The sequence below is a fragment of the Emydura macquarii genome, unplaced genomic scaffold (assembly GCF_026122565.2).
Source record: "Emydura macquarii macquarii isolate MOO-44397 ecotype Brisbane River unplaced genomic scaffold, CSIRO-AGI_Emac_v2 contig_2734, whole genome shotgun sequence".
Classification (NCBI taxonomy): Eukaryota; Metazoa; Chordata; order Testudines; family Chelidae; genus Emydura; species Emydura macquarii.
In genome coordinates this window covers 385,952-399,286 of record NW_027132871.1, presented here as the reverse complement: position 1 = coordinate 399,286, position 13,335 = coordinate 385,952, and the positions used below count along the sequence as shown (strand labels likewise).

General features: G+C 42.0%; 1 protein-coding gene across 7 annotated transcripts in view; it reads right to left on the bottom strand.

Moving 5' to 3' along the window:
- SCML2 (Scm polycomb group protein like 2) overlaps positions 1–13,335 on the bottom strand; it is a 188,664-nt gene that overhangs the window by 83,665 nt on the left and 91,664 nt on the right. For all 7 annotated transcript variants that reach the window (XR_010923262.1, XR_010923263.1, XR_010923264.1 and 4 more), the window contains one exon: positions 9,856–10,112. Coding sequence is in view for 4 of the 7 variants with exons in the window: in XM_067566080.1 (XP_067422181.1) it covers positions 9,856–10,112 (257 nt within the window). In the remaining 3 variants the exon portion in view is untranslated. The remainder of the gene's footprint in view (positions 1–9,855; positions 10,113–13,335) is intronic.

Genomic DNA, 13,335 nt, shown 5'->3' with positions numbered 1-13,335 from the left:
CTTGTTGGGCTGCACATGCACACTTTGCCCCTCTTGCGCTGTGAGCAGAACGTATATATAGCACTGTGCAGTCCAACCGCCCTCAGTTCCTTCTCTGCCACAGAGCGTATGTTTTTGGCTCCGAAGCAGAGGGGAGGAGAGCAGGTAGTGGAACACCCACAAGGGGGACACATCTCGAAGAACCTTAGTTACTGCATAGGGTGAGTAATCTTCTCTTCTTCTTTGAGTGATGATGGGTGCTCCACTTGTAGGTGACTAAAAAACAGTGTCCCTAATTGGAAGGCTGGGGTTTCAGAGCAACGTTCACTGTCGATGATAGGACAGCATGTCCTAAGAGAGTATCTGCTGCAGAGTTGTGCATAATAGCATAGTGATGGGCAAAGGTGTCTGTTGATGACCATGGAGCTGCTTTGCAAATTTCACCCCTGGGGACATTACAGAGAAAAGCTATCGAGGTGGATAATGAGTGTGTGGAAAGTGCTCTGATTGTAGTAGGAGGTTGTCTACTGTGGAGTTTGTAAGATAAATGTATGCACCGTGAGATCCACTTTGAAAGGCAATGGCTTTAGATATGGCTGTGCTTCTGCATTTTTCCGTGGTGGACTGGAATAATCGTGATTTTCTGAAAGGTTTAGTCCTGTTCAAGTAAAAAGCTAATACTTGTTTCATATCTAGGGTATGTAGAGCTGCCTCCTATTGGTTACTATGAGGCTTCAGGTCAGAGGGGACCAATATGATCTAGTCTGACCTCCTGCACAACACAGGTCACAGAACCTCACCCACCCACTCCTGTAATAAACCTCTAACCTCTGACTGAGTTATTAAAATCCTCAAATCATGGTTTAAAGACTTTAAGGTACAGAGAATCCACCAGCAAGTGAGCTGTGCCCCATGCTACAGAGGAAGGTGAAACCCCCCCAGAGCCTATGCCAATCTGCCCTGGAGGAAAATACCTTCCCGACCCCAATATGGCGATCAGTTAAACTCTGAGCATGTGGGCAAGACTCACCAGCCAGACACCTAAGAAAGAATTCTCTGTAATAATTCAGAACCCACCCCATCAAATGTCCCAACACAGGCCATTGGCATATCTACCACCAGTAGTCAAAGATCAGTCAATTGCCAAACTAGGCTGTCCTATCATACCATCCCCTCCATAAATTTATCAAGTTCAGTTTTGAAGCCAGCTTGGTCTTTTGCTCCCACTGCTCCCCTTGGAAGGCTATTCCGGAACATCACTCCTCTGATGGTTAGAAACCTGTGCCTAATTTCCAATCTAAACTTCCTGATGGCCAGTTTGTATCCATTAATTCTTGTGTCCACATTGGTGCTGAACTTAAATAATTCCTCTCCCTCCCTGGTATTTATCCTGCTAATGTATTTATAGAGAGCAATCATATCTCCCCTCAATCTTCAGGAAGAAGCAAGGAAGGTCTTTTGGTTGGAGAAAAATGTTGGAACCTTAGGTAGAAATTTTGGATGTGGGCGTAGTGTAACTTTGTCCTTCTAAAACAATGCGTATGGTGGATATGCCATAAGGGCCACCATTTCGCCGACTTGTTGGGCAGAAATGATGGTGACAAAAAAACCGTTTTCATTGATAATGCACATAGGAACAGGTTGCCATTGATTCAAAAGGGGTCTAGTCAGAGAACGCAGGACAAGGACGAGGTCTCGGGTAGGTGTTGAATCTCGTATGTGGGGATAAAGATTTTGAACACCCTTCAGAAACAGATTCATGAGTGGATGTATAAAAACAGAATGACTGTCCATGGGGCAGTGAAAAGTAGTGATTGCCACCAAGTATACACGAATGGAGTTGGTGGATAATCTTGGTGGAGAAGGTACGTATACTGTTGTAGCCATGTTGGAGCTATTAGTATGACATTAGCTTGGTCCTCCTGTATCTTGCAAAGTATTCGGAATAGAAGGGGTAAGGGGGAGGAGTAAGACATAAAGGAATGATGCATCCCCATATTATGAGGACTCCATCCTCCATAGATCCACATCCCAGCCCCGCTTTGGAATAGAATTGAGGGCAGTGGGCATTGTGCTAAACAGCAAAAAGATCTATGGGGAGGGGGGGGCATCCCCATTGTTTGAAGATGGGCTGAAGTGCTTGCATGTCCAGTTCCCACTCGTGATCGTGGGAGAACCTCTTGCTCAGTACATCCATGGTGATGTTCTCGAGTCCCAGGAGATATGCTGCTGAAATGGTGATGTGTTGGATACACCAATTTCACAATTTGAGCGTCTTCAAGCATAAAGAATGGGACTTTGCTCCGCCTTGCCTGTTGATGTACTACATGTAGGCGAGACTGTCCATCATGAGTCTGAAGGTAAGATACTCTAACAGAGGGAGGAAATGTTGGCAGGTATTGTGGAGCGCTTGTAGCTCTAGGCGACTGATGTACAGGGTGGATTCAGTTAGCAACCATCTGGCCTGCACTGTGTGATTATGGAAATACACTCCCCAATCAATTAAGGAGGCATCGGTTGTTAGGATCATGGTCAGTAGTGGTTGGAGGAAAGGAACTCTGGCACAGATGTTCTTGGGCTGTGTCCATCGAAGTAAGTTCTTGACTCTCATCGGTATGGATAACAGCTTGTGGAAGCTGTGTTTGTGGGAAAGAATATAGTACAGAGCCATGCTTGAAGACATCTCATGTGTAATTTTGCATGTCTGACCACAAAAGTGATATGCCATGTGTCCTAGAAGTTGGATACACATTCTGGCAGAGATCTGGAAACAGACCCATATGTTGGATACCAGACCTACTATAGCCAAGAATGTGTGAGGTAGTAGGAAGGCTCTGGCTTATATGGCATCCAACTGTGCGCCAATGAATGCCAGTTGTTGTAATGGCCCTAAAGTGGATTTTTCTAGGTTCACAAGGAGGTCTAGTTTCGTGAATAGGTCCATTGTTGTATGAATGGCTTAGAGAGCGTTGTTTTTGTATGATGCCTTGAGAAGACAGGAAAGATGACAGCTCCTTGTTTCCTTAGGTAAACAGCGACTACTACCACCAGGACCCTGGAGAACACCCGAGGAGCCATGGACAGTCTGAAAAGCAGCATCTTGTACTGATAGTGGTCATTGCCCATAATGAATTGGGGAAGTCGCCTGTGGCAGGGTGTATTGTAATATGAAAGTATTGTAATATGCATCTTGGAGATTGAGGGCCGAGAACCAGTCCCCCTGTTCCAGTACTCGGATCATAGTGGAGAGGGTCACCATCTTGAAATGTTGCAGTATGACAAGCTTGTCTAGATTGCAAAGGTCCGGGTGGGTTGCCAGCAGGGTGGATAAAAATCAATAAATAAAAAAATAAATTAATAAAAAAAAAAAAAAACCAGATTTTTTTAATTTAAAATTGCTTTTTAATTTTTTTAAAAACATCAATAAAAAACTAAATTTCTCTCTTGTTAAAAAAATAACAGTTACAATTAAATCTTATCACAAACATGCTAAACCTACACTTACACAGTCTCATAAAAATGAATTGATGACTCTAATCTGTCCAGCCTAACTACCAGCTCTTGCTTCTTGAAAGTTCTGGGCTTTCAGTTTCTGTTTCAGTTTCTGTTTCTGAGCAGACTAAAGTCACATGTGCAAAGAAAGACACAAGCTGTATAGGATTGGTGTTTTTCTGTGTTTATGTGGCGGTGGAGCTGGGTCAAGCAAGGCAGAGGAGTTATTTAAGACACAGAGAGAATATTTAAGGCACAGAGAGAATATTTTCATTGTTTAGTATTATTCATTCAATGCTGCAAACGTGGCAAATATGAGAAGATACTTAGAAGAAGAAATGGAAGGATGCTCCTTAATAACATATGGCTGCAGTGCCCATTTAATGCATCTTTTAGCCAAAGACTTAAGTATGTCTTCTTCAGAAATAAAAGAAAATGTTGTTGAAGTCGCAAAATACTTCCGTATCAACCATTTTGCTTCAGCTTCACTGAAGAGAGCAGGAGGATCCAAACTAATTCTCATTCAAGATGTTTGATGGAATTCTGTGGTTGATTGTTTTGAACAATTTATTAAGAACTGGCCTATTCTCATAAAACTTTGTGAAGAAAACCGTGATAAATAGATGGAAGTATCTCATCCAAAGTATCTAACATTGGATTAAAGATGAATATAGGGAATATGCTCAGTATACTGAAGCCTATATCCATAGCCTCAAACAAACTTCAGAGAAATTGTTGCCGCATTGCTGATGCTGTTGAAATTTGGAAGGCACTTCAAGAGATATTGAAGAAGGAAATAGCTCACCAGAAAGTTAAACTGCAGGCAGTAAAGAAGCAAATGGATCAAGCACTAACTCCACCTCATTTTCTTGCAAACATTCTCGACCCCAGATGTAAAGGTAGATGCCTAACTTCTGAAGAAGATGATGCTGCCAAGGAATGGGCATCTCAAAATCACTCCTCAGGTATGCCAATCATAATAAATTTCAGGGCCAGAGAAGAACTATTGAACAGTACATGTTTACTGATGATGTTTTGAACAAAGTCACTCCCCTGAATTGGTGGAAATCATTAGTCAGGCACCTTGAAACAGAGTTCCTTCAGTTGCTAAGCCAACTTTTCACAGCAGTAGCTTCCTCTGCAGGCAGAGAGAGAATACTTTTATCGTTTGGTATTATTCACTCAAAGCTAAGAAATTGACTGGGTGTTGAAAAAGCAGGAAAACTCATATTTCTGTTTCAGTCTATGAATAAAAATGACAATGGGAGTGGGGAAGATGAGAGCTAGTTGTAGAAGTTTTAAAGACAGCGTATGTTTAGTGTTGTGATGACTTTGTTAGAGTTAACAAAATTTGAAAATTAAAAAAAAAAAGAGTTTAAGGACAGCTGTTAGCTGGCAACTCAGGAGACTGCTGCAATTGCAAATGTGAAACATTTATGTAACATTTAAGATTTAATTTAATAAAATATAAGTGCTATTGCATGTGTGTGTGTGATTTAGTTCTTACCATTCCTAATGTACTGATGCTGCATCTGCAGCTTGACACAGGTAATGAGTATTATGTACTATTTCCTAAATTAATAAAAATCAAGTTATCTAAAAAATTACACAAAGTATACCCACCTAGATGTTGTAAAATGCTGTACTGAGTTGTAAATTAACATGTTTTAGTGATCAGTTCCGCACCATTGTTTAAGAAACGTGTGAAGAAGTATCAGTGGGAAACTTGATTTAGATCAATGATTTCCTTGATTATTTAAATCATGAATCATCTTGATTTAAATCAATCCACCCTGGCTGATTTCCTCTGGATCAGAAAATAGGGGAGTAGAAACCCTGTCCTGTGTGCTGGAGAGGGACCAGCTCTATGGCTTCAAGTTGCAGAAGATGATTTATTTGTCTTTGTAGAATGGAATCGTGAGACAGGTCCCTGAAGAGAGACAGGGGGGGGGGGGGGAATAGATAGATAGGGATAGATAGGAGATAGAAAGATAGATGGTGGGTGAAATAGATAGGAAGGGGATGGAGTATCTTCCTTGATTATCGCTAAAACCCACTTGTCCTAGGTGATTATCTCAAAGATGGTGAAAACGGAGCTAGTCGGTAGCCGAACTGGTGGAACGAAGATGGTGGGGATAACTGGAAGAGGGGAAGGCTTCTCAGGGCCTCAACCAGATCTTCAAATTGTTGCTTCTGGGAGAGTGCATGAGAGGTAGCCTCTTGAAGAGTGGGCTGTCTACGTTTGGAAGGAGACCTTTGTCTTCAGTGCTGGGTGTCATAGTGCCTTGGAAGAGTGCACTGTTGTGGTCAGAATCATGGGGGGAGCTGATACATTCCTGAGCATCTCTTCGGCGCTGGTATGTAAATTCCGAGAGATCTAAGTATAGATCGGGAGTCTTTAAGGGAATGCAGAGAATTGTCTGTGCACTCAAGAAACATTTCTGGCTCTCAAAAGGTAAGTCTTCTACCATGGTTTGTACCTCCTTAGGATATCCTGAGAGGTGGAGCCATGATGCATGCCTCATGATGACAGCAGTCAGGACAGATCAGGCAGCGGTGTTTACAGAGTCTAACGAGGCTTGCATGGCTGTACGGGCTACGAGGTATCCCTCTGATATTAGGGACAGGAATTTCTCCTTCTTGGCCTCCAGTAGATCATTGCAGAGTTCCTCCAATTTGGAATAGTTTAAGTTAATTATACTTAGCCATGAGGCCTTCGTAGTTTGAGATCCTAAATTGGAGTGTGACTGATGAGTATGTTTTGTGTCTAAATAAATGTAGGCACTTCCAATCTCCGTCTGGATGACTAGAACGGGATTGCTATTGATGGCCTCTCTCTTGTACCACATTGGCCACCAAAGAATTTGGGTGCAAGAATAGAAATCCCGCATCCTTCATTGGAACATAATTTTTTGTTGGCGCATTTGCAGGTCGGAGCAATGGATGCCAGGTTCTTCCAAAGCACCTTCATGGGGTTGAGAAGAGCCTCACTGATCAGTAATGCGATCTTGGAGGAAGAGGATGTGTGGAGGATATCAAGCAGTTTATGCTGTTGGTCCTTGACTTCCTCCAAAGGAATCTGTAGGTGGTCTGCAATCCTGAGGAATAAGTCCTGAAAACGTCCGAAGTCATGGGCAGATATAGATGGTGGAGGCATGATAGCCTCGTCAGGGGAGGAGGAGGAAAAATGTAGTGATGGTGCAGCCTCCTCCCTCCTCCTCTTCCTGTTGTTCTTCAGTTGGTATCGGTAGGGGCTCAAACTTTGGAGGGTGAGAGATCGATGGAGAAGGGAGCAGTGTAAGTCTCCGGCTTTGCTCTCTAAATGGGTTCCCAAATTGTGCCCTGTGCACGGCCCAAGGGTCCCAATATGCCTAGTGTGGACTGCAGCTACAGTGAACGTGTGGCTGCATTCACGGTGGTTCCTACCAAGAATGTGGACCAGATGTAGACTGTGGATAGTGAGGATGAGCGGGTGTGGGTTGTCTGGTAGATGAGGGAGCAATGGAGCTCTCCTCATCTTTCTCCTCATTTCTGGGGAAGGGAGGTGATGTCCTTGGTGGAGAAAGGGAGGAGTGTCGTGAGTTTAGAGAGGATGCTGGAAGAGGGCGGAAGTCATGTTAAAGGAGAAGAAACTCAGGGAGCATCAGATAACAGCAGGTTCTTAGGTCTAAAGCAGCGGTTCTTGATGGTACGCGTACCACCGGTGGTACGTACCGGAGGGCTGGGTGGTACGCGCGGCGCTGAATCCGCTGCCGCCGGATGGGCCCTCCCACCCACCCTTGCGAAATTCTGCTGCCGAAAATGGGGAAACGGCAGAAGGGTATTGTTTCCGCCGCGAAACTCCGCCGCCCGTCTCTCCCCACCGCTGCGAAACCCCGCTGGAAATCCCTCCCGCCGCCGCCGCGAAACCCCGCCGCAAGTCCCCTCCCTTTTTTTTCCCGAGTGGTACTCGGGTCGGGTACAGTCGGGTCAAGTGGTACTTGACCCGACTGTACCTGGCCCGAGTGGTACTCGGGGAAAAAAAGGTTGAGAACCGCTGGTCTAAAGTCTTGTGGAAGGGTAAAAAGCATCATCAGTGCCAATGTATGACTCGGTGCCGATGGAAGGATGCATTCTCCCATGGTGTCAGTAGGTGGCACCATAGCTTTGGTCGACGCCGTTGACTTGGTCGGTGCAGAAGACTTGGCTGGTGCAAACGACTTTGATGGGCTTTCCTCAGTGCCAAAAAGAGTGCCTGTGCCACAGTTTCTGAAATTGGCTTGTCTTGTTCCCCAGAGCTGGAAAACGGTGCGGAGGCCTGTAGATCTGCCCAGTTTGGGTCTTTAGACTGTTTCTTCGTGTCGGTGCTGGAGGAACTCGGATGGGCCCTGGAGCTTGTTCCCTCTCAGATGAGGTTGAGGCAATAGACCTCGCCAGGAATGGTGTTCTGGTGAGCTGTGTCTCAAAGCATGAGGAGGGAACCCTTTTCATTTAAGCGAGAAAGGGATGGCTTTTTCTTCAAGAGACCTGGGAAGTGCAGATCAGCAGATGACCTGGCACAGTGTGAGGGTCCCTCCAGGAAAGAGCCCAGGCCTGGGTCCGATGATGGTTGCATCGATTTCTCCATGAGGAGAAATTTTAATTGAATGGCCTGGTCTTTTCTCGCTCTGGATTTCAGGCTGAGGCAATGGAAAAACTTTTGTGGGCTGTGTTCCTCTCGCAGACAGCATGCACTGCGGATGGCCATCTATTACTGGGAAGCGGCTCCACAAGAAACGCACCTCTTAAACCTGGGAGATCTGGGCACAAGGGTGAAGGAAAAAGGCTTCCCAGTTGGGAAGGGCAAGAAGCGGGGGAAAACAGAAACCTAAGCTATGACACAACTGTAAAGGTAAGTTAAAACAAAAACAAAACAAAACAAAACAAAATTTTAAGATAGAAAAAAGAAAAATACTAACTACACTACACTAACAGATAAGTCACTGTCTACTGAGGGAACAGGAGAAGTGGGCTCTGCTATGGATTCTGTCCCACACCAAAGAGTAGAGAAGGAACTGGGGGCAGTCAGACCGCACAGTGCTACATATACGTCCCGCGCACTGCACGAGAGGGGGGAAGTGTGCATGTGCGATTCTATAGGCACTGCCGCTGAAGGTCTCCAAATCTAGATGCAAGGGGCAGTGCCACACCTACAAGTGGAGCACTTATGGAGATATCACTCGAAGAAGGAATGCTGATTATTACATAATGATAACAGTGAAACATATTGCTAACAAACATATTTCAACAAAATGGACTGCTTTTCCACCTGAGAATTATTAGGAAATTCAAACAAATTCACAATGTACTGATCAAAGACTGACTACCCTAAATACATATTTTCAGACTAGCATAAAAAGAACTTGTGACAGGCTTAATCAGTCTGAACTGGCCTTAAACATATACTTAGAGAGCATGCAAGATTCACATTGAATATCATGAAGCCTGCACATGAACAGACGTTAAATGTAGCAAAATGTAGCAAAAACCACTTTTGCTACATTTAATGTCTGTTCATGTGCAGGTTTCATGATATTCAATGTGAATCTTGCAAGCTCTCGGAGTGCGGCACTCCCAATGTAGTCAATGGAACATTTTACTCATTTCATCTCTCTTTCGGTAATATCTGTCGTGTTCCAAAGAGTGCGTGTGTATAATATTTCTTGAGTTAATTAAAATATTCTTCTGTGTAAAGTGTGTGGTAACAAGAAAGGCATTAATAAAAACAACTAAACAGAAACCTCGTTCAAACAATACTGAGACAGAATCTTTTGTTAATCAGAACTGAGGAGTTATTTTACAAAAGTCAGCACAGGTTTATATTTATCCCCCTTGACAGAGGGGATGAATTTTAAATCACATATAGAGTAACTTAAGCAACATGTTGCACGATGCAGCAATAATAGCTTTTTATGCAATTTCAGATTTTTTTTTTTTTTTTTTTAAGTTTTCCAATCTAAAATTATACACCGTCTTGGTTTCTAACATGGCATAGAATAAGTTAAACACTGTGCAAACTTAACATTTATTTCAGTAAGAAAATAATTAAATCTGAATATCCTAAGGGCTTGTATAAACATGGAAATTTACTGAAATAGGCATTCTGTAATAACTTAATAATAAATAATAATAATAGCAATAAATCCAGTGGATTAAGCTAAATCAGAAAAAGGGACTCTAGAGGAATAAGAGTTTCCACATGGGGGGCTTATGCCAAAATAAGCATTCCAGAATACTTATTTCAGTAAATTTCAAGTGTAGACAAGTCCTGAGTGCTTGAAGGGAAAACAGCATCAGACTGTACATCAAAATAACCAACCACTACAAAGTTCTGCAATACAAATTAAAGTAGCAGCTGTAACTAACCTTTCTTCCAGGTTTTAAACCTTTTTTCCTTGTTTTGAGATTATCAGTATTTTCAGTAAAGGTGTTTTTTGTCAGAGGAATGTTTTTAGGAGACTTTCCCTTCCTAGGAACTGTAGATTGTCCAGTGGGCTTGCCCCGACTTGGTTTCCTGCCACATTGTGCTGGTACCGGAGCAGACTTTTGTGGAGACTGCATTGGACGCCGTGTCACTTTGGAAGGGGAAGTCTGGGCTTTTGCACTTCTTTTTGTAATGGAAACTGAAGAAAAACAAAACCATAAACCACACATCAACAAAATGAAAACCAGAATCTGAAGGCATTTTGTGTCATTATCCGGAGATCAATTTGTGCTACAAAAGCAACTTTTCTAATGACTTTTTAAAACTTGTTACATATTAATTTAAAATTTTAAACAAATGTAAAATGAAGATATCTAAATGTAACAAGTGTTTGGTATCAAACTACTCCATTTAACTAAATCCAAAAGAACAGAATCCAGTCCCATAAAAATATATTAAAAGGGGAGTTTTCTACAAAGGAAATTTTCAGATAACAAAAGATATAATTTGATATAAACACTCACATTACAGATGTTTCTCATAGTTTCCATTACTACTACTACTATTACATTCATATAGTGCCTTTCATCAAGAAGGATCCCAAAGTGCTTTACAAATTCTATAGTATAAGAAATTTGTCCACTTCTAAATACAGCTGCCACAGAGGTGAACAAGTCAACTATTCAACTGTGCACAGCAGAAAGCGAAGAACAACATCCAAGTAAAGAGGAAGAATGTTTTTATAGTCAAAATCTTAATAACTGGAATTTGTCTGAGACACCAAGTTTAACACCCAAAGTTCTTGTGAAAAATGCCAAGGATTAATTAGAGAGACAAGGTGGGTATAACCTGAAGAAGAGCTCTGTGGAAGCTTAAAAGCTTGGTCTCTCTCACCAACAGATGTGGATCCAATAAAAGATATTACTTTACCCACTTTGAGTCTCTAATATACTGGGACGAACAGGGCTACAACACTGCATACAATGATTAATTATGTTAAATCATCAGCACTTCTGTTTTAAATTTCATTTGAAAAAATGTGCTCCAGCAGCACAGTGCCCACTGACTTGGATTCAACATGGAATCCAAGGGAAGAGAACCACCTATTAAATAATTTCCTGCAGTATCAAAAATTTTCCTTTGTGGGATGTCCACCAAATACAAATCTCACTAACCTTATGTAGTTCACAAGGAGTGACTAGATCAAATGACAGGCAGCAAGTCATGACCAGATTTCTCTTAAATAAGGGCCTCCTAGTTAATAATGTATTTTCACCTATTTGATTGTGCTCTGAAGTCATGATGAATTTATAACTTCCTTGGCAACAAACTGATATTAAAACACAACAGGAGTTTCTACATACACAGATATACCATTTATGGGCGAGTACTTTTGTCTCCAGAGTCTCCTCTGCCTACTTCAGGGGCAGGCAACCTGTGGCACATACAATGATTTTGAGCGGTACTCGTCGCTTCCCCCTTCTGGCCCTGCTCCTCTCCCATGAGGGCCCAGCAGTGCTTTGGCCAGAGCCGCACTGCTCCCGGCCCCAAGCAGTGCTGTGCAGCGGCCGCTCCTCCCTCCTTGCCCCATTCTTCTCCCATGTGATGTCACATGGGCCCTTCGCTGGGAGAGGGGTGGGGCCAGAAGGGGGGAGTGGCCTCCATGCAGGTGCTGTTTGGAGACAGGAGCAGCTCCTGGCCAGGGTGCTGTGAGAGGAGCAGGGCAGGGGGTGGGATCAGCCACCGCACAGCGCTGTTTGGGGCCGGGAGTGGCTCCTGGGCAGGACGCTGGAACCATGGCACATGGGAGGGGGCAGGGAGGGGAAAGACGTAACACGCCACGTCCAAAAGGTTGCTGATCCCTGGCCTATTCAAACAGCAGTGACTGGCTCCAAGGGAAACTATCTATTGTCCTTTGGTGAGAACGCTGATCAGCAGAGATATAGAACCTTTTGAGGAAGTGGTGAGACAATAAAAGGCAACAGAGGAAATGGACAACCCTTGCACCCCAAAACAGAAAAGTTAAATTAAAACTAACCTTAAATAAAACAGAGGAAAATAAGCCTCCTCTTGTCCCCACTTCCCCCATCCACATGCATATGTGCACATGCAAACACACACAAAAGAAATATGAGGTAAAACAGTTGGATCTGATGGATTCTCTGTCATGTGCAGTATTTAAATCAAGACTGGATGTCTTTCCTAAAGGATAACTTCTGGCTAAGCTAAAACATATGAGGTTCCTTGATGCAGGAATCACATGGTAATATTCTATTGCCTGTGTGATGCAGGTGGTCAGATTAGATGATCATAATGGTCTCTTCTGGTCTTAAGATCTGTGACCCTATACTTAACCGAAAAAACTTGAGAAATTCCGCGTTAAGGTTAAAGCTGAACTGACATAATCAAAGCCAAAATGCCTGATCTGGAACACTACTGCAAGCTGAAAGGAGAGTTCACAATGGATTTTAAGAGTTTATTCTCATTTCCAGAATTTTGTGGACATCAGCAAATTGTTTTCTGCTGTGTTATTAGTATATGAAGATTTATTTTGCAAAAAACCCCACCACAAATAAAACTAGAAATTACATTTTTCAAGAGAATCTAGACAGATCATTACTATTAGTCTACACAATAATGTCTAGCCATACATCTGACGTGCATCTCAACAGTCCAGTGCTTAGCCTTATAAGTGGTGCTTTTTCCACTTAAAGAATATTTCATTTTATAAGTAATTCTCCTATGAATTAGCTTTAAGGAAATAAACCATTTTAAGAGAAAATGTCAAGGTAAAGTGAACTCAGCATCCCAAAATGACACTTTAAATACTTATAAAACAAAAGTTCTATTCATACAAATTCACACAGTTTTAGGACATTTTAAATACATTTTTGTATGCTTTATTTAATTCATTTATGAATCAAATGTCCTTGATAAGCAATTTTTTAAGAAGTCCTTTTTTACCAAAATTTATAATTCTAAATATATTACATTAAATATATTTTCTGCCACAAATTACATCTAGGTAACTGAAAAAAAGGAGCTTTTGAATGAGGAAAGTAATCACTATCCTTTTATTTATACATGATAGCAACTTAAAATAAGGTACCACTATATGTGAATTCTTGTAAGTTTAACTGAATTTTAGCCTGTACAAATAACATCACTCTTATGTTATGCTTTCGAATCCTCCAAATGACAACTCTTAATAGACAGCATATCTGGAAAGTAAAACGAAATTATTATAAAATACTGCTATTTTTATTCATACCACACAATATTGTGCTTACTAAATAAAGTCAAGAAACTGCAAAGAAATGTGTGCTTCATAGATTCATTGTCTGTTTAGACTGAAATCTAGCAAATGCTTTCATATTCTCCTTTGCATGGTAAATGAAATGTTTAAATACACAGATAATCCC